The sequence below is a fragment of the Panthera pardus genome, unplaced genomic scaffold, assembly GCF_024362965.1.
Source record: "Panthera pardus isolate Hobbes unplaced genomic scaffold, ASM2436296v1 HiC_scaffold_26, whole genome shotgun sequence".
In the NCBI taxonomy this organism is placed as follows: domain Eukaryota; kingdom Metazoa; phylum Chordata; class Mammalia; order Carnivora; family Felidae; genus Panthera; species Panthera pardus.
Genome location: NW_026526832.1, coordinates 38,693,289 through 38,720,273, shown reverse-complemented (window position 1 = coordinate 38,720,273; position 26,985 = coordinate 38,693,289). Strand labels below are relative to the sequence as shown.

The 26,985-nt window shown below is 51.9% G+C and overlaps 1 protein-coding gene across 4 annotated transcripts in view; it reads left to right on the top strand.

Moving 5' to 3' along the window:
• Positions 1-26,985, top strand: part of DCDC2C (doublecortin domain containing 2C) — an 85,180-nt gene that overhangs the window by 36,403 nt on the left and 21,792 nt on the right. For 2 of the 4 annotated variants that reach the window (XM_019452962.2, XM_053891191.1), the window contains exons 7-10: positions 4,447-4,573; positions 7,516-7,616; positions 15,280-15,348; positions 17,365-17,406. In XM_019452962.2, the coding sequence (XP_019308507.2) occupies positions 4,447-4,573; positions 7,516-7,616; positions 15,280-15,348; positions 17,365-17,406 (339 nt within the window). The remainder of the gene's footprint in view (positions 1-4,446; positions 4,574-7,515; positions 7,617-15,279; positions 15,349-17,364; positions 17,407-26,985) is intronic. The other 2 variants (XM_053891190.1, XM_053891192.1) reach the window with 1 other exon arrangement.

The following is a 26,985-nucleotide window of genomic DNA, read 5'->3' as shown; positions in this document are numbered from 1 at the left end:
TTATGGGGCGCCTGGGTGGCTCAGTCGGTGAAGCGTCCGACTTCAGCTCAGGTCATGATCTCGTGGTTCGTGAGTTCGAGTCCCGCGTCGGGCTCTGTGCTGACAGCTCAGAGCCTGGAGCCCGCTTTGGATTCTGTGTCTCCCTCTCTCTGCCCCTCGCCCGCTCACGCTCTTTCTCTGTCTCTCTCTCAAAAATAAATAAACGTTAAAAAAAAAGAAAGAAAGAAATGGCTCAGGAGAGCCCGACTCTGGATGTAAAATCTCAAGAAGATTCGAGCAATTTATGTCTGTTACATTGTCCTCTTGCTTTATGCACAGGTACGGGATGTGATAAACATCTCTGTCTGAAAGTTCTCCAAGGGATTTTCCAGTAAGCAGAAAACAGACCCCCGGGTTACAGGGGAGCAGTGTGACATAGTTTAGTTGGTAGCTTGCTTCGTTTCTTAGCAACACGTAAGATAACCACGTGCCTCATGGCATTTGGTCCCATGAAACGAGAAGAAAAATACCAGGCAGGGGCACTGGCATGTCTGGGTGGTTGTGGATGAGAGAGCGGGAGAGGTCAGGGTGGCCCAGGGCTCAGTTAAGTTGAGCTGTGACTGTTTCAGTCCTCTGAAAATAACGAATGAATCTACTCTTTGTTTTTTTTTAATGTTTATTTATTTACTTTGAGAGAAAGAGAGAGAGGTAGAGAGAGGGAGGGAGGGAGAGAGAGAAACCCAAGCAGACTCTGTCTGCACTGTCAGCACAGGCCCCGACGAGGGTCTTGAACCCACAAACCGTGAGATCATGACCTGAGCCAAAACCGAGTCCGACATGTACCCGACTGAGTCACTCAGGCACCACTGAACAGACATATTCTAATTTTGTTATAGCAGATTCAGTTTGACAGCAGCTGCATTTACTGTGATTTTGTATCCATTGCTTTCCAAAGAAGCGAGGCTAATTTAATAAATGTTTAAAGCTGCATTCCTATATTAAAATGAGTATTTGAATGTACAAGCCTCCGTAAGATATCAGTGGCTAATTAATAAGCATTGTATTTATATCACATCCACAACCAGACCGTTCATGTTACCTACTTCTCTTTTGGGCACAGAACACAAAAAACGTTGTCTGTGAACAGAAACGGAGAGAAAAACATTGACAAGTTAAAGCCGTGTGTGTGTGTGTGTGTGTGTGTGTGTGTGTGTGTGTGTGAAACAGTCATAGAGACGCATACAACGGGACACACACACTTTAGTGACCGTCTAAACCGTAAAGTGCAGTGCGGAATAAGGGCTTTGGAAATGCCATTTGCAGGCTAATAACATCAAGACCATAGCAGTATCACACAGCATCCACGGCTGCGTCTGTGCGTGCCTCTAGTGGCCGGAAGGTGCGACAGTCAGGTCCAAATGTTAGCAATCTTTCACTTTAATAATGCTTGGAGTCGGGGCTGGCTCACCGATGCGAAACCTCACCCGCCTGGAAACGGGACACTCCCTCAGCACTCAGCGCTGGCTTTGCCCCCCAGAGTGGCTTGACTCTGAACCTGACTCAATCAGGTGGTCCCTGTTCCCCAAGCAGACGAGCTAATTCAGCCACGGTACCTTGGGAGGCTCTTCCCTGTGCCTGAGCAAGACTGTGACAGCAGCAGGAAAGCATAGAGCGAATGAGATGGGCTCCGCAGAAAAGTGACAGTTCCCAGAGCACTACAGAGAAGCAAGCACAGGATGCCTCCGGCGTGTTTTCTGGAAATGTCTGTAGTAGGAAAAAGAAACATGAAATTGAAAAAGCAGCACCTGTCGCCTCTGTAAGGTGCCTGCCCTGATTTCCACTCCGGACTTGGGGCAGGGAGGAGTGGGGAGCAGAGGGTGACGTCTGAAAGTCTCCCCACGGGGGTGGGAGCAGCAGGTTCCCTGTTTTCCTGCTCAACCCGTCCATTCCCAGAACTGCTGTAAATGCGCGTTGCTCTGACAGGCGACACGCAGAGTGTCCACTGCGGCCGGAGGCGCGTGTCAAGCTGACGGCAGCCCCGCCGGGTCCTGGGGGAGCTCTGGCCCGAGGGGCGCCAGAAGCTGCAGGCGCGTGGCCGTGGGGCCGTGTAGGCCGCCGGGTGGGGCGCGGACCAGGGGTCCTCTGCCTGGAACGTGGCCACGTCGGAGCAGGACCCGTAGGCGAGGCTGCAGGCCGCACCGGAGGGCGTGGCGGCTCTCGGGGAGCGTGGCAGGTTGGGGGCGCGTGGGGGGCCCCCCGTGGGCACGGGAAGGCAGGCTGGGCCGGCGGTGCAGGCCAGTGTGTGTGTGTGTGTGTGTGTGTGTGCGTGTGTGTGTGTGTGTGTGTGTAATGTTAGCCCGGTCGGGCCCTGCCCTGTCTTTGCTCCCTTCCTGTGCCCCTGCTTGTCCCGCATCCTCTACTCGGTTCATGAAACCAGCAGAGATGCAGAGCAGCTGTCGGGATCCCTTCACCGAGCACGGACTGTGTTTGCCGGGCACCGGGGATGCAGAGGGCTTGGCCGTGCTCTGGCGACCACGTGCAGCATTACAGGGGACACGGCACAGGGCCCTCGAGGTTGGCTTGTGCTGGGATTTGAAGCGAGGGGGGAGGGGAGCTGGAAGGGCAAGGGGGCAGGGAGGGGTGGGTGTGCGGGGCCAGGAAGGTGGGTGGGCTTGGGCTTGAGGGTCCCAGCTCCGAGCTGAAGCACGTGAACAGCACCCTGAGGTTGCAAGAACTCCCGCCCGTTTGAAAGGCAGAAGGAGATCAGATCACGCTCGCACCTCGCTCACTCGCCGGGCGTTTACCGCGTGCCCGCTACGTGCCGGCTCGGGAATTCATGGTCAGACAAGCAAACGTCCCCGGTCCTGTGCCCTCCAGCCTTCGGGTGGTGACCGGTGAACGAAAAACACCCTGAACAAGCCACCCAGAGACGAAGGAAGATTGCGTCCAGCGCCGGGCGAGGGGGAGGAAGGAGACTGGGCGTGCGGGTGAGTGCGGCAGGGTGTCCTCGCGGACAGGGGACAAGCCAGGGTTTGGGCTGAGACTTGGCGAGAAGCCAAACCAGGGCGGCTCTAGGTTTCACTGGACGCTGTGGAGATAAGGTGCTCTTAAAAACTCGAGTTTCCTTCAGGTACTTAGGTATGAGAGTAAACAGTAAAATCGACTTATTGACATCGTGCCCTCTCTTCACCTGCTGTGGTGCTGGCCTGAGGTTCCGTGTGTCTCAGGTGACCTTCCAGGGCGCCGTGGACCAGCTCATTTTCATCTCGCGGCCGGAGCCTGGGGTGACGGGGCCGGTGGCCGGGCCGCGGCTCTTCTTGGCCTTCGCCGTGCGTTTCGCTCTGTGCCGAGTGCTGCTTTGTGTCCCCGTGAGGAGGCCGGGACGATTCTGTGTCCTGTCCCTTGAGTCTGACTTCAGGGGTGACACACTAAGTACCTGGTGTCTTTGTCTGAGAGGCTGACGATATGGCAAATGATCACAAGAAGGAGATGTCGGTGATGCTCGGAGAGTGAAGCAGGTTTGCAGAATCGCACCCCCAGCTGCTTCCAGCAGACCCGCACCTGGGACCGTGCTCTGTCTCGAAGACCGGTTCTACCGAGACCTCGCTTCCTATACTTACTTACTGGAGCAGGACTTCGAGTTTTAGGAAAGCCCCTTGGAACAGGTAGAAAGAGTTTGCTTGGGTCTTGTATTCGGTCGTGGGGTGATTTTCACACTTGAATTTCTGCGGGAAGAAAACACGGGCGGTTTGCGCCGTGAATGTACCAATGGTGCAAGGTAGGTGTTTTAGTTTGACGTTTTCTCAGGTGCCTTAGGGAGCTCGGGAGAAACCTCTGCACAGTCCTGCCTGCATTCACTCCGAATACCTCGGCAAAGGTAGGGCTAAGGAAAACCTCGGGATGATTTGTGTCGTGAAGATGGTTCGTGGGACGGAGCCGGGATGGTGCGTGGGGTTAGTTCGTCGTATGCTGCGATCCCCCCGTGCTTGGTCACTACTGTCTGTAGATCTTTAAAGACGTCCGAGTTTCCCTTTATCTTAACCCAAAATGAACCTGCCACATGTTTATTTATTTATTTTTATCCGAGATGCTCCGCCTTGCCCAGAAGCTCCAGCGGGAATAGTTTCGTAGTTGTTGAAACAGTGATTTTTATTAGGCTGTTAGGCGTGTCGAGAACCACACGGACCTGCTCAGACTCTCCCGTTCCCTTCCAGAGCTTTCCCTCATTTTGTCAGGTACGTGGGCACCTTCGGTTAGTAGGACAGCGCCTCCCTTTCCTGGTGAGGGAGACGAAGAGAAGTGCCCGAGGCGGAGCCGTCCAGATGGTGCCAGAAGGGACGCCTCTTCCGGGTTGCTGAGCGAGGCAGTCAAGGAGCCGTGTGCTTGCTCTGACGGTTCTCACGGTGACTGGTAAGACTCGGTGCTCTGCTGTTCCCACCACACTTTGATTCTTGATTTGTACCTTAGGAGGATTCCAAAGGAAAAGAAACGCATAAGTATGACAGCATTCCCCGTAAGGAACGGGATTCTGTTTTTTACGCCAGAGCGGGGAAGAAGACGACGCTGGTGGAACCCTCATTCCAAAGCGGTTCAGGTAACGTGAATTTCGTTTGGCTGCCGGCATTAAAAATATGCTACCCTTTTAAGACGGTGTTTTGTTTCGGGGCCACTTTCACCGCAAAGATACGACTTGTGACTATCTGGTTTTAACACTCGATGGGTGACTATCTGGTTTATTAATGAGACATTCAGCTCGAGGGGCCGTGGTGGTGAGAGGAGAAAAACAAAATCCCCGAGGAAGGCAGTGGGGCTCTCGGACCAGGAGGCCCTGCCAGATCAGTACGGTAATTCGGTGCCTCTGTGTACGTCAGGGTGGGACGTGCTCTCCCTGAGGACCAGGCAGGCAATAAACAACCCACAGACAAGTTAGCCTTTGGAGGGAGACGTGAAACTAAAATCCATCTGAATGGTTTAGGCTTATCTTTTGAGTCGGCGGGACATTTAAAAGATTAAACTTTGGAGCTGATTTTAAAATGAAATAATTGCTCAGCTCCTGCTTCTACTGGGCGGAGACCTGGCTGGGAGGGGCCTGACTCCTGGTTTGGAGGGGCCTGACTGGCTGGGAGGGGGCCTGAGCCTTGGCTGGGAGGGGCCTGACTGGCTGGGAGGGGCTTGACTGGCTGGGAGGGGCCTGAGCCTTGTCTGGGGGGGGGGGGCCTGAGCCTTGGCTGGGAGGGGCCTGACTGGCTGGGAGGGGCTTGATTGGCTGGGAGGGGCCTGAGCCTTGGCTGGGAGGGGCCTGACTGGCTGGGAGGGGCTTGACTGGCTGGGAGGGGCCTGAGCCTTGGCTGGGAGGGGCCTGACTGGCTGGGAGGGGCTTGACTGGCTGGGAGGGACCTGAGCCTTGTCTGGGAGGGGCCTGAGCCTTGGCTGGGAGGGGCCTGACTGGCTGGGAGGGGCCTGAGCCTTGGCTGGGAGGGGCCTGAGCCTTGTCTGGGAGGGGCCTGACTGGCTGGGAGGGGCTTGATTGGCTGGGAGGGGCCTGAGCCTTGGCTGGGAGGGGCCTGACTGGCTGGGAGGGGCTTGGCTGGCTGGGAGGGGCCTGACTGGCTGGGAGGGGCCTGAGCCTTGTCTGGGGTGGGGCCTGAGCCTTGGCTGGGAGGGGCCTGACTGGCTGGGAGGGGCTTGACTGGCTGGGAGGGGCTTGACTGGCTGGGAGGGGGCCTGAGCCTTGTCTGGGAGGGGCCTGAGCCTTGGCTGGGAGGGGCCTGACTGGCTGGGAGGGGCTTGACTGGCTGGGAGGGGCCTGAGCCTTGGCTGGGAGGGGCCTGACTAGCTGGGAGGGGCTTGAGCCTTGGCTGGGAGGGGCCTGACTGGCTGGGCGGGGCTTGACTGGCTGGGAGGGTCCTGAGCCTTGGCTGGGAGGGGCTGAGCCCTGGCTGGGAGCCAGCCTCGTGTTCCATCAGCATGTGTCACAGGTGTTTTGACGGTGGCTGGTTACGCAGAGGATAGGATCCTGGAAAGGAGGGCTCCCCTTTGCTTCTCGGCAGCATTTGACAACTTTTGGAAGTCATTTTTCTTAGAGCCCCTCCCTCCCCTGGTGCTCCCTTCGGTTTCCTCCATTCTCTGCTCTGATTGTATCTTGGCTTCCCGGGAACCCTCTGCTTGTTTCCAGGCTACAGACTCCAAGGTCTTCCTGCCGCCCCTCTCCTGCTCCCCGCCCTCCCCCTTCGGACCTTCCCATCCCAGCTGAAGGCGTCGTCCTGCTGTGTGCCAGGCTCGGGTCTGCACGTGGGGCGCTCAGACGTCCCTCTCTAGCCACTGTTCCTGGCCGGTGGGCACGGCCCGCGCCGTGTTCTGATACAACCCGACCATGCCCAGGTTGGGCCTAACACCAGAGCCTACTGAGCCTATAGTACTGTAGGTTATACTAGAGTACTGTAGATTATACCGCAGAGCACTGGAGGTTATGCTCCGGGATACTATAACATATCAACAGTAATAGAGAATTTAATCAGCACACGTAAAATGTCTTTCTTGGCAAAGCCTGTCCCACATGGCTCGTATCAGACCTTCCCTCCGGGAAGCCGTGTGCTGTGCTGGGGCCCAGGTTCCGGCCGTGGCCCTCCCAAGCCTGGGGCCCTGGGCAAATTCCTGATCTACCAATGGGCACGGTAGTTTTGTGGGGGGCTTGCATGAGCGCCAGTTGTCCAGCGGACAGAAGAGGGCCTGGAACACGTGAGGTCCCCGTGGATGCCACCCTCTGCCTTCTCCTCATCCCTTCTCTGGGAGCAGGGCCCCCCACAGCCCAGGACTGGGGGACGGTCCTCCTGGGGGTGAGGGCCAGGAAGGGGAGGGGGGAAGGACAGGAAGAAGTGGAATGAGCTGTGGCCCATCCCGTGTTGGGTCACTGAGCCCATCACGGCCACGTTACACCCTCTAGGTGAAGGAAGCGGCTGCCTCCTTTTCTTTTTGCTGTCACTTTTGCTGGGGTGAGGATAAAGTTTTCGACAACCTCGGGACTTTGTAAGCAGTAATCCACCCCATCGTAATGCCGATGGGCTGATTCTTGTCTGTCGGCTTAGCTGACTACCTCCCAGGGCACAATTTTAACACCTCGTTTGTTAGAACTCATTTCGTCCAAACCCAGACTCCTTTCGCTCATTACTTCCAAATAAGTTCTTGACGTAATTTTGAAGTAACAAAGGTACATGTGCTCAGAATATGATTCTGCTGCCCGGGGGTTGCTTTGTGTTTATTTCTCACTGAGCTAACTGGACACGCGCTGGTCGAGCGATCACCGTGTTTCATCCGCGGGACTGAGTCCCGTGGTGGGTAGGACACAGCGATGACCGTGACTTCAGGGTCTAGGAGCTTCGTGGAGACAGGGGTGTGGACCCGGGGCCCCCGGGCGGGCCGCCCCACATGACCACGGCACGGCAGGCTCAGAGGACGCCAAGCTGTGACGTCGGTTTGGGACAGAAGCTGTGCGGTGGCCATTGGCCCAAGAACCCCACGTGTGTTTTTTTCCTCCAGAAGGTGACGTGTTTAGAGCCCAGACTCCAAGCACGGATACCCAGGAGGCGCCAGAAGTCAAAGAAGACAGCAGTCTGCAGGTGGAGGTGCCGGGGGACCAGGTGTGTAGCTGCATCACGAGACCGTGCCCCCCGCCTTCGATTCAGCTCCGTCAGCCCCTGCCGACTGCGGTCTCCTCCTCCTCCCCTCCCCCCGGCTCGCCTGGCCTCTGGAATGTTCTGTGCCCTCTCCAGTCAGCTACTGTTTATCCTACATCATGTGTTTTCCTGCCCGCGCCTCTCCCTGGAGGGTTCTTCTGCTATGGGGACCCTTCTGAGCGCTTGTCACAGTTTGTGACCGCAGAGTTAGCTTTGTTGTTACTGGATGAGGCAGGGGACGGCCTGCTGTGCTCACGGGCACAGTTTCTCGTGGGGAGGGGGCCCTTGATAACCACTGGGGGATGACAGGGTGATGGAACGAGAGGCGTACGGGGTCGTGTGATTGGGAATCACAGGTCATCGACTTTCTAGCTTTCTGACCTCAGACCCCCGACTCCTTATCCACGTGGAGGCGGCGGGGGGGGGGGGGGAGGGACGTGTGAGTGCCTGGTACAGGGCCTGATGCACGCTGGGCCCCTCTCTCTGCTTCCTTCCTTGGGGCTCACGGAGGCGTGACACAGAGAGTGAGGAAGGCCCGGGGGGGGGGGGGGAGGGAAGCGGGGAAGGCGTGGGGAGTGAGCCTCGGCCTGCACAGGAGCAAACGCGCGGCGGCCTGGTCCCCCCTGCTTCCCGCCCAGCTCGGCCCCACGCCCCCTGGGAGTGCACGTCACGTCTGCACGGGTCTCTGGCCCCAAGCCCTGCTCCCGCCCAGGGCGGGCGGGCCGGGTGGGCTCCAAAATGCACAGCTTTGTCCGCAGTATCTGCCTGAGAGCACGTAAGCACATTTCTCATCCTCAGTCTTTGAGAAAACAGCGTATCTTCCGCAGAAGGTCCGTGTCCGCATCCGAGGGCCATCTTTGTCCTTCTGGAACGGACGCGGCCCCAGCCCTGTGCTTACGGTCACAGAGGACCCGGCCGGGGCGACAGTGACCTCCTGGCTCCTCTTTTGAAAATCAGTCACTCTTAATTGTCTCCCTTTATTATTAACCTCTGATATTTTTCTTTCCGGTGACAGGTTCACAAACTTTACAGGCCGCGTCAAGTCTCTAGCACTTCCTCTGGAATGTTCTGTGCCCTCTCCAGTCAGCTACTGTTTCCACCCCATTGAGCACGTTCCCCACGTGTCCCGTTGTAGTTTCTAAATCGCGAGTGATGTTCTTTATTCCTTTCTTCGACGTGACGAACAGTGACCAAAAGATTTCGTTTTCTCATAAAATCCCGACTAGCGGGCTAAGTATTTCTACTGCACCTTTAAGGAATTTCTGTAGTAAATAAATTAAGACATTTTAGGCAGTCCCTTTCATACCAGAATTAGCACCCCCCCACCCCCTTCCAACGTTGATTATTTTCCTCGGTAAGTTACTGTTCTGGGCTGTGGACTCAGCGTCTGATGCAAGTTTTGAACACAAGCGAACCCCTGGTGTCACGAATACTATGTGCATCACCGTGGTTGATACACACACTGCTGAGTTCCCATTGCTGGTACCGTATTTGATTTCCACTGTATCCGTGGCCGTGTGGTGACTTGGGTTCCCCAGAGGGGTGTGTGTAGGGGGAGGAGAGACGGGCAGACCGCAGGGGCTTGTCCGTGGAGGGGAGTGGCGGGGGTGAGGGAGGCGCTCGGAGAGAGGAGGCTGGCCCCACGGCGGGGGAGCCCAGGGCGGTCAGAGAGGATGGCTGTTGTACTGCTCTCTTTCTCTTTTAAATGTTTACTCATTTTGAGAGAGAGAGAGAGAGAGAGAGAGAGCACACACGTGCAACCAGGGGAGGGGCAGAGAGAGGCTCTCAGGCAGGCTCCACGCCTAGCGCGGAGCCCGAGGTGGGTCTCAGTCCCAGGGCTGTGAGATCCTGACCTGAGCTGATACCAAGAGTCAGATGCTCGGCCGACTGAGCCAGCCAGGCGCCCCCATATGTGTTGCTTTCTGTCTAACTTGCCTCTCCACACCAGGGAGGGCCGATGCCTCCGTGGACCGGGGCTCCCTAGCTGTCAGGAGATGATGTCAAAGCAACTTCTGTGCCTTTGAGGGACAAGGGAACAGGGGACTCCCAGCTCTGGCGGCCTCGATGGGCATAAAGACGGGGGAGTGGGGGCCACGTCAGTAGTGCGTGTGGTGTGTGGACGGGTGGGGCCAGAGGGGAGGGCCTGGAGGGGCTGCTTGAGGGGGGGGCCTTCTCACCGCCCATTTCCTCACACCCAGCAGGTGCTTATAAGTCCCATTGAAGAGATACGAGAAAATCCCAAGTGATGGCACAGTGGGTGAGGGGCACCGCAGGTTGGAGTGAAGCGGCTTCACTAGGCAGACCGGGTCCCCAGCTGAGCTCTGCGTCTTTGAAAACAAGGTCCCTGTGGTCAGCAGGTTTGGGAAGCACCGCCCTTCCCATCCCACCCCGGGGGACCCACATCCGGTGCTTCAGAGAGGCCCTAAACTTAAGATCCTGTGTAAGCTTTTAGTTAACTCCAATCTCCTTCCCCAGGAATGGCTTTCCTTCTAGGGTCCCCAGGAGACAAGGCACAGGCCCTGCCAGTGTGCGGTATCCGAGGACTTTTTCCTGCCCTGGGGAGGGAGGAAGGTGGTCTTGTGGAGCGGGGAAGCAGGAAGTGGTTTGGCAGGTCCCCTGGGCGGGGTCCTCGCTGCAGTTTTTGGCTCTTACAATCTGTGCAAAAATGGCATCCAGATCCTAAGACACTGATGATTTAACGGTGTTGCAGTTCTGATTAAAGGTACATGTGTTTCACAAAAGCGATGTCTTCTGCCAGATTTAAGGTGACGTTTCTTTTTATAAACACTTAAAAAAGACGGAAAAGTGCCTAGAGTTGCAGGCTCTGTTTAGCCCAAGCCTCTGAGCTATGATTGTTTGCGGGGTCGAAGGGGGGATAATTCAGCGTTTCTGACCAACTCTCCTCCGGTGCAGAGACCCCGGCAGGTGCTAAGCACGTCCGGGTGCCGGGTCCCACGGCTGCTGAGATGCGGTTCCTTCAGAGTCCCCAGGCTCAGTACAAGAGGAGCGTGTCCTGGCTCAGATTCCCGTGCAAGCAGAGCAAGGCCGCCGAACTTTAATTCATTCCACTCCCCAGAAAGCGCTAAGAACGAGACACTAAAGAAGGTGAAACCAAAACAATTTGGAGTCACGAGGAGGAGGCCAGTCTGTCTGTGGAATCTGCAGATTGTTTAGTTAGAAAAAACAGCGGAGCTTTAAGGCGTTGGCACCTCTAGGTGCGGGGAGGAACTCGGACTATGCTCACGAAGGGCGTTCGGGTGCGCGCGTTAACGAATGAGTTGAAAAGCGTCGTTAGTGCTCTGTTGGAGGCTTCTAGCTGTAAAGAGCAGCGAACCTGCAGAGAAGTGGCTTAAACCCGAGGAGCACTTATGGGCCCACGTGACTTAGCCTGGAGGCCTCCCGTGTGACGGGCCCATGTGACAGAAGCCTGGAGGCCTCCCGTGTGACGGGCCTGCCGAAGCTGGCGGCTCAGAGGCCCAGTGGTGTCACTGGCGGGCTGGTTCTGGGCACCGCTGTGCCCAGCCTCCCTCTGCACGTTGAGTGTTGGCCTCGGCTTTGTTTCCCCACAGACTCCGGACGTTCGCCTCCAGCCTGGGCGCCGCGCTGAGACGCGTGGACACGCACTGAGACACGTGGAGCAGAAGGATGGAGAGGCCGTTTCCTTCCCTGTGCCCTTCCCCTCTGGAAACGCGCCGCCTGTGTCTGTCTGCCAAGTCCCCGTCAGCAGCTGGGGGCAGGCGAGGGGGCTTGGGTGGTGGGGACTAATCTGGTTCTGGAGTCTGGGGAGGGCCCAGGCTCTTCTGGATGGTAGGGTTGCTGCCCGGGACTGGGCTCTCCTCTTAGCAAAAGGGACGAGATGAGGGGTGGCTGGGGGCAGGTGGCCCCGGGGTCCACGCGAATCTGTGGTCTTCGCGGTGGACGTGGCTGTCCTCCCGCTTTCTCCTGGGCTCGCTCCTGTCTCCTCAGAGCCCCTCGAGACTCTCGTGCCGTCAGTTATCGAATCCCCCTCTCCGCTCTCGTGGGTCCTCCTGGCTGGACGTTACGCGGGCCGGAAGCCAGCCGGGCCTGAGCAGAACGATCCCTCCCGTGGCCTCCCTCTTTTTTGTAAGACTTTATTTTTAAGCAATCTCTTTGCCCAGTGTGGGGCTTGAGCTCACGACCCCGAGGTCAAGAGTCGCACACTCCTCTGATGAGCCTGCGAGGCGCCTTAGTCTTCTTTGCAGACTCTGTGTTCTCAGCCTGGCGCTTAAGGTCAAAGGTCAGCATGGGTCAGGTCGGGCAGCTCTTCTTCTCCCTCCAGACTTTTCCCCAGACAGAGATCTCCACCACCGGGACGCCAGCTCTCTCCTGGGCTGCAGACGCACACTCACATCTACAGACGCACACACATCCAGAGACACACACATCTACTCACTTGCACACCCAGACACACGCACACACATGTGCGCACACACACCTACATATGACACACACTCAGACACTCAGATACGTGCACACACACACATGCACACACATACACGTACATGTACACACATACCTCTACATTTACACGCACATCCAGAGACACATGCACCTACTCACTTGCACACCCAGACACATGCACACACACATGTGTGCACACACGCATCTACATATGCACACACACTCAGACACTCAGATACATGCACGCACACACACACACATGCACACACATACACGTACATGTACACACATACCTCTACATTTACACGCACATCCAGAGACACACGCACCTACTCACTTGCACACCCAGACACATGCACGCACACACATGTGTGCACACACGCATCTACATATGCACACACACCCAGACACTCAGATACATGCACGCACACACGTACACACATGCACACACATACACGTACATGTACACACATACCTCTACATTTACACGCACATCCAGAGACACACGCACCTACTCACTTGCACACCCAGACACATGCACGCACACACATGTGTGCACACACGCATCTACATATGCACACACACCCAGACACTCAGATACATGCACGCACACACGTACACACATGCACACACATACACGTACATGTACACACATACCTCTACATTTACACGCACATCCAGAGACACACGCACCTACTCACTTGCACACCCAGACACATGCACGCACACACATGTGTGCACACACGCATCTACATATGCACACACACCCAGACACTCAGATACATGCACGCACACACGTACACACATGCACACACATACACGTACATGTACACACATACCTCTACATTTACACGCACATCCAGAGACACACGCACCTACTCACTTGCACACCCAGACACATGCACACACACATGTGTGCACACACGCATCTACATATGCACACACACTCAGACACTCAGATACATGCACGCACACACACACACACATACACGTACATGTACACACATACCTCCGCATTTACACACACGTCCAGACACACACACGCCAATATACCTCCACGCCTCCACATACACACATGCACACACATCTCCACATACACACATCCAGACATACATACACACACAAATATACATCCACACATACAAACATGTGTCTGTACACACACACACATCCAGACACACACACACTATGAGTTGACATCATGCATTAGATGTTCTGAGATGCCGAACATACGTGTTCTTCCACACGTCCCCAAACCACGGAGGCCATGGACGTATGACACCTGTTCATCCAGTGGACAGAAAGAAACTCAGAGATATTTCCAAGAGCCACCTTTTCCCACTCTTCCATATCCAGACCATCTCAACGGCTGCAAGCTTTACCTCCTAATAACATGTCCGGAAGCGACCCACTCTGTCCGTCTACACCACCGTCCGGCTGGCCTCAACTACTGCCGTCCCCTGGCTGCACTACTGTGATCACAGCACGGTTCCCTTTGCCTGGGATAGTCTTCCTTTGCCTTCATATATGAACGTGTCTCATCTCTCATAGTTCAGGTTGTACCGAGGGAGCATTCGGCGGTCTCCCATGTATGTTAACCCGCGTCGTGTCCTATTTAACTCCATGTGTCTCTCTTACAGAGTGTATCACTGTTGTGGTTTTGTACTTAATTGTGTGACTCGATTAACATTTGCTTCCCCCCATGACGAAGCTTCTCGGGGGCCACACTGGTTTGCATTCGCTGTCCCTATTGTATCTCAGCATCGTGGGACCCAGGCATTCCGTGTGTACCGCTGAGTAAATGAAGCAATGGTTGACATCACTGATGCTTTGAAAGAATGTGCTTTTCATGTTTATTTTTCGTGTGATTGGAGCAGTCCCCGCAGAATCTTATTCATCGTGATTACTTTCCCACGTGGACTGTGGGAAGAGAGCCCTCATACAGTGTTTGAGTTTTCAGAACGTTTGGATAACGGAGGTCGGGCTAGCGGCAACGGCCGTGGGGCAGCCGCCCACACGTCTACACAGCCACGGACTCCGGTCTTGCTCCTTCGAGGATCCGCTGGCGGGGGCTGGTGGGTCCTTAGGGCTCATCATGACCACCAGCTGTGGTCACCTGGTGAGAGGCTACTTCTCCACCCACCTTATTTAACTCAGGTGTGGCTTTGCGACCTGCCTTCACTGCAGACGGGTGAGCGGACTTAACGAGCCACACTTCCTGGCAGAGACGTTATGTGTAAACTCCACACCGCCCGTCTGCCTCTGTAATCATGGAAACGTGAGGAGTAGGTGTCCCCGTCGGTCGGGCATCCTGGGTGACCGTGATGAGCAGCAGACCCCCTGGCCAGCCCGCAGTGGACATGAGGCGCGTGCACTTGGCGTGATGGTCGCTACAGTCTCACCCGCCTACTCCGACTGGTATAGGCATATAACGGAAGTAGCCCCTGGGGGGCCCTTTCTTTCTGTGCCACAGAACCACATGGTTTTCCCCGAGTCGAGAGGTTCCAGGGTGCCAGTTAAAGACAGCTCACGGCCTCTTGCAAACAAGTCACAAAAACTGGGAAGTAATACACAAGGGTGTGAGCACACACAGCTGGGTGAGGAGCTGTGGCGGTGTCTTGAACACAGGGAACGAGGGCGGCGGTTGTGGTCCCCAGGGGCACACAGAGGCTCACACAGGCATTTACTACCTGCTGACCCGTGGCATCAGGAGGGTAATCCACTCCTTTTATTATTATTTTAATATTTATTTAGTTGCGAGAGAGAGAGAGCGAGCGAGCAGGGGAGGGGCAGAGAGGGAGGGGCAGAGAGGGAGGGAGACCCAGAATCCGAAGCAGGCTCCAGGTTCCGAGCTGTCAGCACAGAGCCCCACGCAGGGCTCGAACCCACGAACCACGAGATCACGACCTGAGCTGAAGTCGGACGCTCAACCGACTGAGCCGCCCAGGTGCCCGCGTTCCGCTCCTTTTCACACAAGAGGGTTTCAGGTGTTTCTCCTCAGAGATTGGAGCAACAGGTAAAAAATACAGGGCAGACACAGAGTGGGGTTTGAAGTAACCACTGTGGAAAAACCGGCCGCATTTTCAGCTCTGTCCACAGAAGTGGTTCACAGAGTTGCTCTGTTTCACTGCCCTTTGCTCCTTTCACGGGGCTTGACGGAGGCTGACCGCCACTGAACTTGACACGGGCTCTGTTTTCCCTCCAGACGCCGGCTGAGATAGTCACGGAAGACGACGAGATACACGATAACCCCTCTGATTTCGAAAGCATCGAGGTGAGCTGATTCTATTTTTATTTTGCATGGAATGGCCTGGGTCCACGGACCCCCTTCTCCTTTTAACGTGCTGGGCAGAGCTCACGTTTGGTGCAGAAAGAACCGTAGAGCCCAGTTGGTTCCAGGATACAAATCGGCGTGGAGTTAGACACATAGCATGTTTTCCAGCCGGGCTGTACCTTCGATCAGGTCTCTTGGGGGCCAGAAATTACGTGAGTAATTTTAATGGCTTTTCTGCTCGCCCTGGTTACCTTTACTGTGCTTCGGGTCGCAGACTGAAAAACTGTTTTCCCAACAAATTTCAAGATACATATTTAGAGGGCGGAATCAGGAGGTGGATAGCAGCAGGTGTGTGGGTGTGTAGGTGTCGGTGGACAACACGGACATTGTGCTTTGTGAGTCGTTGGTGTTGCGTAAATAGCTCGTCTTGTTGGGGAAGCAGGGGCGCGGGCAGCTTACACTCCATAGGTGGCAGCATGAGCTTGCCCAGGAAAATTCTGGCTGCGTGGCTTCCGTGTCTGCTCTTTCCTCCACCAGCTGCTGGAGGGGTACCATCGATGCGGGAAGCACGTTCCCGTGGTGACTCGTCTGTGAGATTATGTGACTCGTCTACAGGAAACGTGTGTCGGGCAAACAAAATTTCCTTTTATCTTAATTTTTTAATTGAAGAATATATGGCAGGTAAAGCTAATTAACACACCCACCACCACAGAGAGTTACCATTTCCTTCCTTCCTCCCTTCCTCCCTCCTTCTCTTTCTTTCTTTCTTTCTTTCTCTCTCTCTCTCTTTTTCTTTCGTGGTGAGAACATGTAAGGCAAAATTTACTTTAAATACACAATTCATGTAGGTAAGAAATATATTTTTGGGAATTTGTTGTCAAAATTCTATCTCTAGATTTTTTTTTTTTTTTTCAAGCTGGTTTCTTGTTTTAAAGTTTTTGGCCCCAGGCAGGAGGTTGCATAATAAGTCTGGGGTGTCAAGTCTGAGTCTATTCTGCTGCCGAAGCTTCCAGAACTGTAAATAAACTTGAGGATGCAACGGCCTGGTGAGCCATCCCTTTCCACTCTTAAATGTGCCCGGCGGCCTCCTGGCTCCCACGTTTAAGGACAGGGGGAAGTGACCCCGGGGGCCACTGGGAGGGGACTGGAGCTACTGGGAGTTGTCTCCTGGCTCTTGCCTGGAAAGGGCATTCGTGGAAAAGGAAGTCTGGGGTTTTCAACATCAGTGGAATTTATGATCTAAAACAGACAGCCAAAGGGAACACTCTTTCAAGCAATTCACTTTTTCTTCCTTACGTTCTTAAATATTTTTGATTTGGAGGCGGTTTTCAGTGAAAGTGTGTAGTCTGTGTCTAGATGAATCAGGAAGACTGAATGAGGAGGAAAGAGAATATTTCATTGCTTTGGTGACAAGAGTGTAAGACCGTGTTCTGAGAGTGGGCACAATGTCTGTCCCCGAGCGTTAGGTGAAGGGTCACGCGGATCACCTGCTTGCACTGGGGCAGTAGTGGAGAGCGGTGCTAATGTTTCAGTTATGGAATAACCGAATGCCATATGTTAATAGAAAGAGGACACAGGCATCGCGGCGACACTGAGTTTGTGCTAGAACTTGAACGCCTGTGTGGACCAGCCACTGACCTTGGTCAGCCACACCTTGTTGACTCGTTATGTAGATCTCCTTTGGCCTCTGCGAGTGTTTCGTGCGCATTAGTAACTTGACATCAGTCAGTAGATTTAACTTCTTAGAGTGAATCAAAGTGTCTTTCTTTTTTTTTAAATTTTTTTAAAGTTTTTTTATTTTTGAGAGAGAGAGACAGAGCGTGAGCAGGGGAGGGGCAGAGAGAGAGGGAGACACAGAATCCGAAGCGGGCTCCAGGCTCCGAGCTGTCAGCACAGAGCCCGACGTGGAGCTCAAACCCACAGACTGCGGGATCATGACCTGAGTGAAGTCAGACACTTAACTGACTGAGCCACCCAGGTGCCCCGAAGTTGATTACTATATTTTTTTAATAATAGGAAAAAGAAGATGAAGGGTCTTATGAAGATAATGGAAGAAAGGTTTGTATCCACAAATTCAGTACTTTTTGTGTTTTGTATTCCGAGGACAGACCTAACAAGATAATCAGTAGATTCCCAAACGTTGCCGGGTGCTTTTTAAGGAATAGAACTTCTATGCCGCTGTCCTACACCGTAGCTCTGTTTCCACAGACAGAGAGCAAACTCAGGAAACGAGAGGTCATTAAGGTATTTCAGAGAGTGGGACAGAGCCGCCCTGATGGCAGATGGGAGACTGGAGAGTGAAGACTCCTTCGTGGAAGGGGAAAAAAGAATCATGCATTAGGGAACATCCTCGATACCCTCGTAAGTCAGCCGCGAGCAGGCACCTGCTGACCCTCACCTGGGCTTTCTGGGGAGCTCTAAAACCTGCACCTTCAGGCCATGACCTGGCCACGAGGCCAAGGACAAATGTGTCAACACGTGAGGGCACAGGAGGACGGGCTCCCCGTAGCCATGAGACTTAGAGCCGCCTGCCTGGACAGCTGGCCCCACGCGGCAGGCAGGGACACATCCATGTCTAACGTCCTGCCCTCCCTGCCGTGGCTCCGGCCTTCGCACAATCAAGGTCTCACTGTTACTTATAAATGACTGAGTGACCGTAATGGTTTTTGTCTGAGTACGCAAGATTGTATTTACTTATACCTTGGTTCACTTAGACTCCTCATCACTCCTTAGAGAACCTGGGCCATAAATACTCACATTTGGGAATTACCCGATCAAAACCGGCATGTGAAAACCACTTGGGATTTGACATGAGATCCACCTACGGTTGAACGCTCCGTCCATCACTCACCCGTATGTGAGCCTTGGGAAAACCCTGTGGAATCCCAGAGCCTCGGTTTCCTCCTTGGAAGTTTATATGATGGTTTATTTATAGCAAAATCGACCTCCAGGATTAGAGACAGTATATATGAAATATGCTCGATGTTATGAGTTTTATTTATGTTCTCAGAGATAACTGAATTGTAAGAGAATCCTGACAGCACGTGGGGAGAGGCCCACGCGAGCTACAGTCCCGTCTACGAATGCATCCCTAGCGTGCAAATGTGCACACAGCCGTGGGAAAGCGCTGCGTTCTCGTCCGAGCTCTTCCATAAACTTTCGAGGTGCCCCTTGTTCAGAAAGTTTACCTCTGTACACTTCATTAATTCAATCAACAGTCATTTTACCTGTTTATAGGTTTAGTCACCTCAAAAGAATCCATTGAGACCATGGATTTGAAAGTTCTTGAAAAGTGTAACATAGCTATGTTTTAAAACGATGTTTTATTTATTTTTATTTTTTTTAAAACGATGTTTTATTTATTTTTATTTTTTTAAAACGATGTTTTATTTATTTATTTGTTTATTTATTTATTTACTTATTTATAAACAGTGTGAGCTGGGGGAGGGGCGGAGACAGAGAGAATCTCAAGCAGGCTCCACGCTGTCAGCACAGAGCCTGATGCGGGGCTTAAACTCACGAATTGTGAGACCATGACCTGAACAGAGATTAAGAGTCAGACATCTAACCTGCTGAGCCACCCAGGCACTCCCGATGTTTGTATTGTTTTAAAGAAACTGTTTTTCAGTTGGAAATTAGACACTTTCCTGCTCCCGATCGCAACTCTCTTGTTAAAATCAGCGGAATCAATTTCGTTATCTCCAGTTCCGTCCCCAATTCCGTTATCTCAGCAACCAGCCTGTCCACACTTTGCTGGGAAAATGGTAACGGGCGTCCCTGGTGACATCCCTGTGAGCTCAGATAACGTCCTTTAGGTTGTCGTGTCAGGCGGTTGTTTGGAAAGTATATCGTTTGTTTGGTCTCTGTGTTCCTTGCTCTTTGAGTCTGAATGTTCTAGCGAATGGGATGGCAGGCAAGGGCAAACCCTGGACATGTGTCAACCGTGTCTCATGCATAAACTATGTCTGGAGTGCGGTCTCTTTCCCTTAGCCTCAGTTTCCTTCTGTTCCAAGCTGTGCAGCCCATATACAATTAGAACTATGCCTGGAGTACCTTCTCCGGTGGGCATGGAGTGAGTTATGGCTACTGCTCTCCTCCTTTCTAACCAGGATCCCCACCAGAGCCTGAAGTCCTTAGAAGCAGGAGTTTCATTTGATTTATATTTTCATTTTTCTTAGTGCCAGACACACACAGTGCCTTATTCACAGTTGGCGTTAATTATATTTTGAAACTGAATTTTCTTCTACGATACCCCATGTTTTAAGATTAAGAATACTTTATCAAATTATAAAACATTCATATTTATTATAGAATTATTAACACACACAGATAAAAACTAGAAAAAACATCGAATTCCTCCGGTTAGCATCTGTTTTCACTTTTGTGTGTATTCTTAAGGGTGATTTTCCATTAACTTTTTTACATAGTGTATTAAAGAGATCATGACTTTGCTGATGATAAAAAATTATTTTAATTAATACTATGAATCAATATTTAGGATACTTTCAGTGTTTTAAAGTTTTTTCTCAGTGTACTTGAGAATGTTGATTTTATTTATTAGAAATAGATTTAAACATTTTTAAAAAGTTTATTTATTTTGAGAGAGAAAGCAAGCACAAGCAGGGGAGAGGCAGAGAGAGAGAGAACGAAAGAGAGAGAGAGAGAGAGGAGAGACGGAGAGAGAATCCCAAGCAGACTCCTCCCTGACAGCACAGAGCCTGTCTCAGGGCTTGATCTCATGAACCATGAGATCATGACGTGAGCCAAAATCAGGAGTTGGACACTTGGGGTGCCTGGGTGGCTCAGTCGGTTAAGCGTCTGACTTTGGCTCAGGTCATGATCTCGTGGTCTGTGAGTTTGAGCCCTGCATCAGGCTCTGTGCTGACGGCTCAGAGCCTGGAGCCTGTTTTGGATTCTGTGTCCGCCCCCCACCTCTTTCTCCCCCTCCCCCATTCACACTCTGTCTCACTCTGTCTCTCAAAAATAAATAAATGTTAAAAAAAAGATAAAAAAAAAAGAGTTAGACACTTAACCGACTGAGCCACCCGGGCACCCCCTGGATTTAAATATTTTTGATCAGAGATTCCGTTCATGTTAAGAAAAACCCCAACCAACCAACCAAACAGCATGCGAATTGTGCTTAATCGGGGCTCCTCCAGAGCAATGGTACAGGTTTTGCCTTGGGTAGCATCTGTTTTGACCCTTTTATCGCATGCCAGGATCAAAAAAAAATTATATTTCTCTTTTACCGGAATAAATTTTCCATTTGATTTCTCATTAGGTTTATTTCGTTATGGTGGTGAAAACTTGAGAGGCTTAAGAAAACAGAAGGAATAATTTACCCAGTGATACATTAAAAAATGCAAAATAAAATTTAAGCCATGAATCCAGATGTTGAATTATTCCATCCTCTGTTAGACAGGTAATAACTCTCTGAAATGTACCAAAGAACATTTGGAATGCTCTGGCGGTGCATTTGGTGGTTTTGTTTCGGTTTTGCATTTTAGGATATTATATGAACACACAGATCGCTTCTGATTTAGAGGCATCAGGACAGGTTGCCATAGTGACAAGTTCCAGGTGCAGAGTGTGTAAGGGGATAAAATGATAATTCTGACATTTTTTTCTCAAAGGCTTCAAATATCAAGCATAAAGTGATTGATAAGTGTGCTATGCTATCAGTAAAAAAAAGTGCCTTAAATTTGCTACTTTTTGGCATATGTAGTCATCAATTTATAAAATGGTCTATGGCTCTTTAGAGATATGTTCTGTGTGTGTGTGTGTGTGTGTGTGTGTGTGTGTTTAAAGTTTATTTATTTATTTTGAGAGAGAAAGAGCACGAGTGGGGGAGGGGCAGAGAGAGAGAGGAAGACAGAGAATCCCAAGCAGGCTCCAGGCTGTCAGCACAGAGCCTAATGTGGGGCTTGAACTCATGACCGTGAGATCATGACCTGAGCTGAGATCAAGAGTCGGGCGCTTAGCAGACTGAACCACCCAGGTGTCCCCATTGTGTGTGTTTTATGACAATGTTGTGTACGACGAGATGAGGGGCAGAGTCCTTTCAAATTCATGGTCCACACCGCGAAATTGTTGAGCATTCTGTGTTAAATGTGATGGGAAAATAGCAGGCTCTGTCTGCCTGTGGAGCATTTATGTTGTAGCCCTTTGGAAAAGCAAGAAAAAAAATGATATCAAACAACATCTGAATAGAACTTGTGTCTGTTAGTTACTAACTCTTTTCCTTGAGATATATGTAAACTTTGATATCTGTTATTATATATTAAACTGTATATAAAATATGTATATCTGAGTGTCACCTCTTCTGATAAAATCTTAACGCCTATAAACGGAAACATCCTGTCGATGAGGGTCCACTGAGAATCTGCTATCCCGGCTCCGATCTGGGGATGAAGCGCTCAGAATCATTTTGTCTGGAGACAAATAACCTGTAGGGTCCTTGCCCTTGGCTGGGATTAAAGCACGTCTCTAAGTGGCAAGGCTCGTGTCTTCCGCACAACGAGGTGCTAACGTGTTCCGGCAGGTTCGTGGTGAGGATGATGCTGGCAGTGGAAGAAACAGGGCACTGGTGAGGGAAGTGGTGGGTGGTCAGGTGATGCCTGGCTGTGCAGGTGTGAGCGACTTTGTGGGGTGCCGGTGCGTTTTCCAGCCTGAGCCCCACTCTTGCCCTGTGGCTGGGGGCTGGCCCCTGCTTCTCCCGGAGCATGTGGTGTCACTTCTCATACTTCTGAGCTTACGTTGCTGGCCTGTTGTCGTTTTTTTCCAATGCCGCGTCTTCGACCCGTTCACAAGTCACCTCTCCCAAGATGCGTTGGAATCGCCCAATCTGGTCATTTCTTAGTGTTTTCTGTTTTCGGCAACTATGCTGGCTATTTTATTTATTTGTTTAGCTGTTTATTTTGAGAGAGAGAGAGAGTGGGGGAGGGGCAGAGAGAAAGCATCCCAAGCAGGCTCCCCACTGTTGGTGCGAAACCTGATGTGGGGCTCGAACTCACAAACTGTGAGATCATGATCTCAGCAGAGACCAAGAGTTGGACGCTCAACCAACTGAGCTACCCAGGTGTGCTGTATGCTGGCTATTGAACCATTTTTTTTTTAACATCTATTTATTATTGAGAGACAGACAGAGCGTGAGCAGGGGAGGGGCAGAGAGAGAGGGAGACACAGAGTCTGAAACCGGCTCCAGGCTCTGAGCTATCAGCACAGAGCCCGACGTGAGGCTCGAACTCACAAACCGTGAGATCATGACCTGAGCTGAAGTTGGCCACTTAACCAACAGAGCCACCCAGGCGCCCATGTTCAAAAAATTCTTAACTCAATGAGCCTGGGCGTTGTAGGACTAGAATTTGGCCTGAGAGACAGACAGGGAGAGACTTGGCCCTCTTGTCACTTCCCGTCTTCAGTGTTCATGTTGTTGAAAAATTGGAAGTTTCAGAACATGGTACGAATTTGGGTGGAGTCATAAGAAAATGGAAAAACAAAATAAACAGTGGGTGATTTTCATCCCATAGTTACAGAATAGGAGTTATGTATCATCGATAAATGTGTGCTTATTTTCTTAAAAAGAAAAGGAAAAGATGCATGTTCTATTTTGTTTTCCGGTTTTCTTGTCATTATGACTCCACCCCATCTCATGTTGTGCTTCGAACATTCATTGAGGATCAAGTGTCCAGGGAACTTGGCCACTTCCCCTTACAAGCTCGCTGCCCTACGTGGTTCCCGAGTTTGGGAAACAGTGGCCTTCATGCCAGACAAGGTCAGATAAGAAAAGTGAGTAGTTGACACGTTTCTAGCTATCAAATGAGTGACAAACAGGGAGGCCGTTTGAAAAGTAATTATAGTGATGGTTTATATCAACTGACACAAATCATATTTAAATGACTTAACATACTTAAAAATGCCAGGCACAGGGCGTGACGCATTTTCCGTCGCTTGCAGCTCCTGCTGGAATCGCCGGGTGAGGATCTTGCCACAGCCAGTGGATTCGCAAACCCGCGACAGCGCTTTGTTCTCGTTGTGTGCGTTATCGGTCAGTCCGTAGAGGGTTTTCATTTAATTAACGTTGCCAGAAATGCCAATAAAACCAGGGCATTTTTGATCTCACATTGTCTCTGACTCAGGTTTTTGTGACAAAATGAAAGCCAGCATTGATTCTTTAATTGATTTTTGAAATTCATTGCTTGCCCAGTATCTTTACCGTTTTTTTTCTCTTTATTATCTTCATACCGTTTTGTCACTACAGCGAAGTCCTTTATTGCTTCTCTGAGAGACAAGGTTCATATTGATCAGCGCTAGAGTCTCGAAAGCTAAGTGTGAGTCATCGATAATGCTAAGTGGGATATGGCGAATTAAATATTAAGTAATGACATTTTTAGAGAATGACTTAGTTCTACAAAAATAAGGCTTGGGTTCCTCTATACGTAGGAGAATCATTTGGATTCGAGCACAAAGGGGAATTTTTCCTTTGAGATAGAGAAGATGCTTTATGTTCAACTCTATGTATATAACGCTCTTCATTAATAAGACAGAAGGTATTGAAGATGTGTTTTCACGTATTCTTCACTGAGACGCTCTTGTTGAATTGATGACAATTTTAGACACTGTGGTTAGGGACCTGGAGGAGAAGTTGAAATGGCTTCCTTCCTGTCTAGAGAAGGAGAAAGTGGAGGAGGACAAGCGGGTTAGAAGAGGCGTAAAGCCCCAGGGATCTAACGCGTAGCTCAGAGACTGTGGCCAGCAACGCGGTCTCGTTCACCCGAGAGGAGATCTTACGTGTTCTCGCCACACGCTCAAAGCAGGTGTCTCTGCGAGGTGATGTGCTCAGTAACTTGACCGTGGTCACCATTGCACAGTGGTACTCCTGAAAAACCATGGCGTTGTCCTACCTAAATGTCCACAATTGTTACTTGTCCGTCACACCTCCGCGAGGCTGGGAAAGGACACCAGCAGGTGCAGGCCAGTATCTTCCATGATGCCTTTCATCTCGGAAACGTCCACGCTCGGCTCCTGGGCTGAGGACACTCCTGATCCCCTCGGGGCCTGCCTGTCCTTGCGCCTCTCCCAGCCCCGTGTGAGCGGTGGGCCCCCCCTCCCAGGAAGGTAGGGACAGGGCGACTTCCCCCAGCTGCTGTCTCTGGCAGGACCGCCCCAGGCATGGGTCTGACTGTGTCCCCAGCTCCCTCTGGCTCCCAGTGGGTCCCAGGGTATGTGTCCGTCACCCTTGTCACCATGCAGGGAAGGGAGGTCAAGTTCAAGGAGATGCTCAGGTATGTGTCCTGTTTCTCAGCAGCCGGTTCTCGGCTGTTCGCTTATTAGCGTGTTTTCTCATCCACCAGTCGCTGGCAATGCGAGCTGTTACAGAAAATTGATTTTCAGCAGATGGACAGACCTTTTACTTGGAGACATCTCCTGGGACATCTCCTGGGACATAGACGAGAACAGCACCAGGACTTTGCTTGGGACAAACTCTTAATCAGCAGAGGTACCTCCTGTGGGGTGAGAGCAAGGAATTTAACAGAACTTTGTGCCCAACTTGTAATGCTTACGTAGAAGAAATGGGCCGGGGAGAGGGTTTTCCTGCGTTAAGCGAGGTGGTCCCCTCGGCTGTGAGCCCAGACCTGGAGTGAGGGCATCGCGGCCAGTTTCTCCCCTCTCTCCTGCTGGCCTCGGGAGGACGGCTTTTTATCAAAATGTGCACAAGCCACTGCAGTCGCAAAAGGAAAGCTTTTTGTTCATATTTACTTGGTTTTCCACATGAGTTATAGAGATGCCGTCTCTAACTTTTAACGTGTATAAATTATGTCTCATTATGAGAACTTAAGTGGTCAACTTACAGTGTGTGGGATGGTACCAAGCAACCTGGAGGTTAGGCTTGTGAAACACAGACGCGACATAGATATAATGTTCAGACACAGAAAGAGCATTTAAAATTCTCGTTTCTGCGAAAGCTTAATGAGAAACCTTAACTGACTGCCTCTACCGCACCCCAGGAAGGTACTTTTAGGTGAATGTGTTACTTAGTTACCCAAAATTGACAGCCGTCTTTTGGAGGAAAAAATATCTCCTCCCATGAGTATGTTGGAGAAAAGAAAATCAGAAGCAGGAAGAGGAAAGGAGCCGGAAAGCCCACGGGCACTTTGAATCGACAGTGACGTTGTTCGGGGGCCTTGTCTCTTGATTCCACACGTGTCCTGTGAACCCGGCAGCTTTTCCCCTAGGGAGAGCTGGGATGAGAAATAGTAGGTGCCTGTAACTCAGAGCCGAGGGCTGCTCTTGAGGTCACACGGAGACGCCGTCCGTGAGGCCGTGCGATGCTGAGTCGGTCAGGTCAAGGTGAGCTCTGGATTTGTTCATCATCGTGGCTTGTCTACACTGGTATTGAGGGAGGAGAATCTGTGGCAATGCAAAAAAAAGTTCTACAGATAAAATTCACATTTTCTGCTTGTAAACAGAATGAGTGGGGGAAAGGCAGGCCTCTTTTTGGAACTTGCGATAAATCAAAAAAGGAAAGTTGTACCTCACGTCGAAATGCCGTAAGTTTCACAGATTGGTAAATATCGCGGGCACGGAATGCACACGAGTTTGAACAAACCATGTGTCTATTTGGGGCGGAGTGAAATGCTCCTAAAGGTCCTTCGGTTCCACCCTCTGAATCAGAAGCCCGTGTGAAATTCCCTCAACATTCTGTGTTGCCACCGGCCCAACGTGTGTCCTGAAGCCCAAGCACCTGCACCTGACCGGTAGGGCTGCGTCAGGCCAGCAGCTGGCTCCGTGCCCGGGCGGTCCGTCCCTGGAACATGCCGGGTCTCTGGGATCCTAACGTCCGAGCAGAAAGCACCCCTGGCAAAGATTCTTTCCCAGTCCTTTCATGTTACTGGGGAGTAAGTGGAAACATCTCTGCTTCTGTCAATGCTGTGATTCGTGCTGATTTCCCCCCTTGCAGTACGCGTGTCTAAAGCCGATTCCAGATATCCCGGGAGGTCGGGCTCTGCATTCGGAGCCCGTTGAGTTGCACAAGGCTCTTTGCCAAGTTCAGACACAGTGGGACGAGACTTTGTCATCCGACACGAATGGCTTCTCTCCTGCGTCCTGCAGGAAGGCTGCAGGCTGTGGAGACGAAGCCTGCTTTGTGGTCCACACAGTTTTGCTTGCTCTTCCTCAAGCCCTCGAAGGATCAGGGGGCCCACTTGCGTCTTCTGGGTGACAGGGATCTAGTCGAGAGCTTCATCCGTACGTCCGAGGACTGAGTTTTCTCCTCCTTTCCAAGCGGACTGCTGTCATGGCAGCAGCATCTATCTCAGGCAACCCGTGTGTTTCTAGAAGGGGACCCCTCAGCGGCTTCTGGTAATTTTCGGAATTCTGGGATGGGGGTCAGGTGTGGCTCCTCTGGATGCGAGCAAGGTAGGGGTGGCCGTTGGGGCCTGGAGACACGTCTAGGACCGCCTCTTGGTCAGTATCTCCACGTCGCCTGTAGGTCAGACCGCTGCTTCAAGCCTCACAGGAAGAGACGTCCCCTTCTTTCCTAAATGAGCCCATCCCCCATCCTTCTCCCCAATCCCTCCACTTGCGAGGGCCGCCGCACTACAATTTCTGTCTGTCTTGCCTGTGTCATTGATCTCT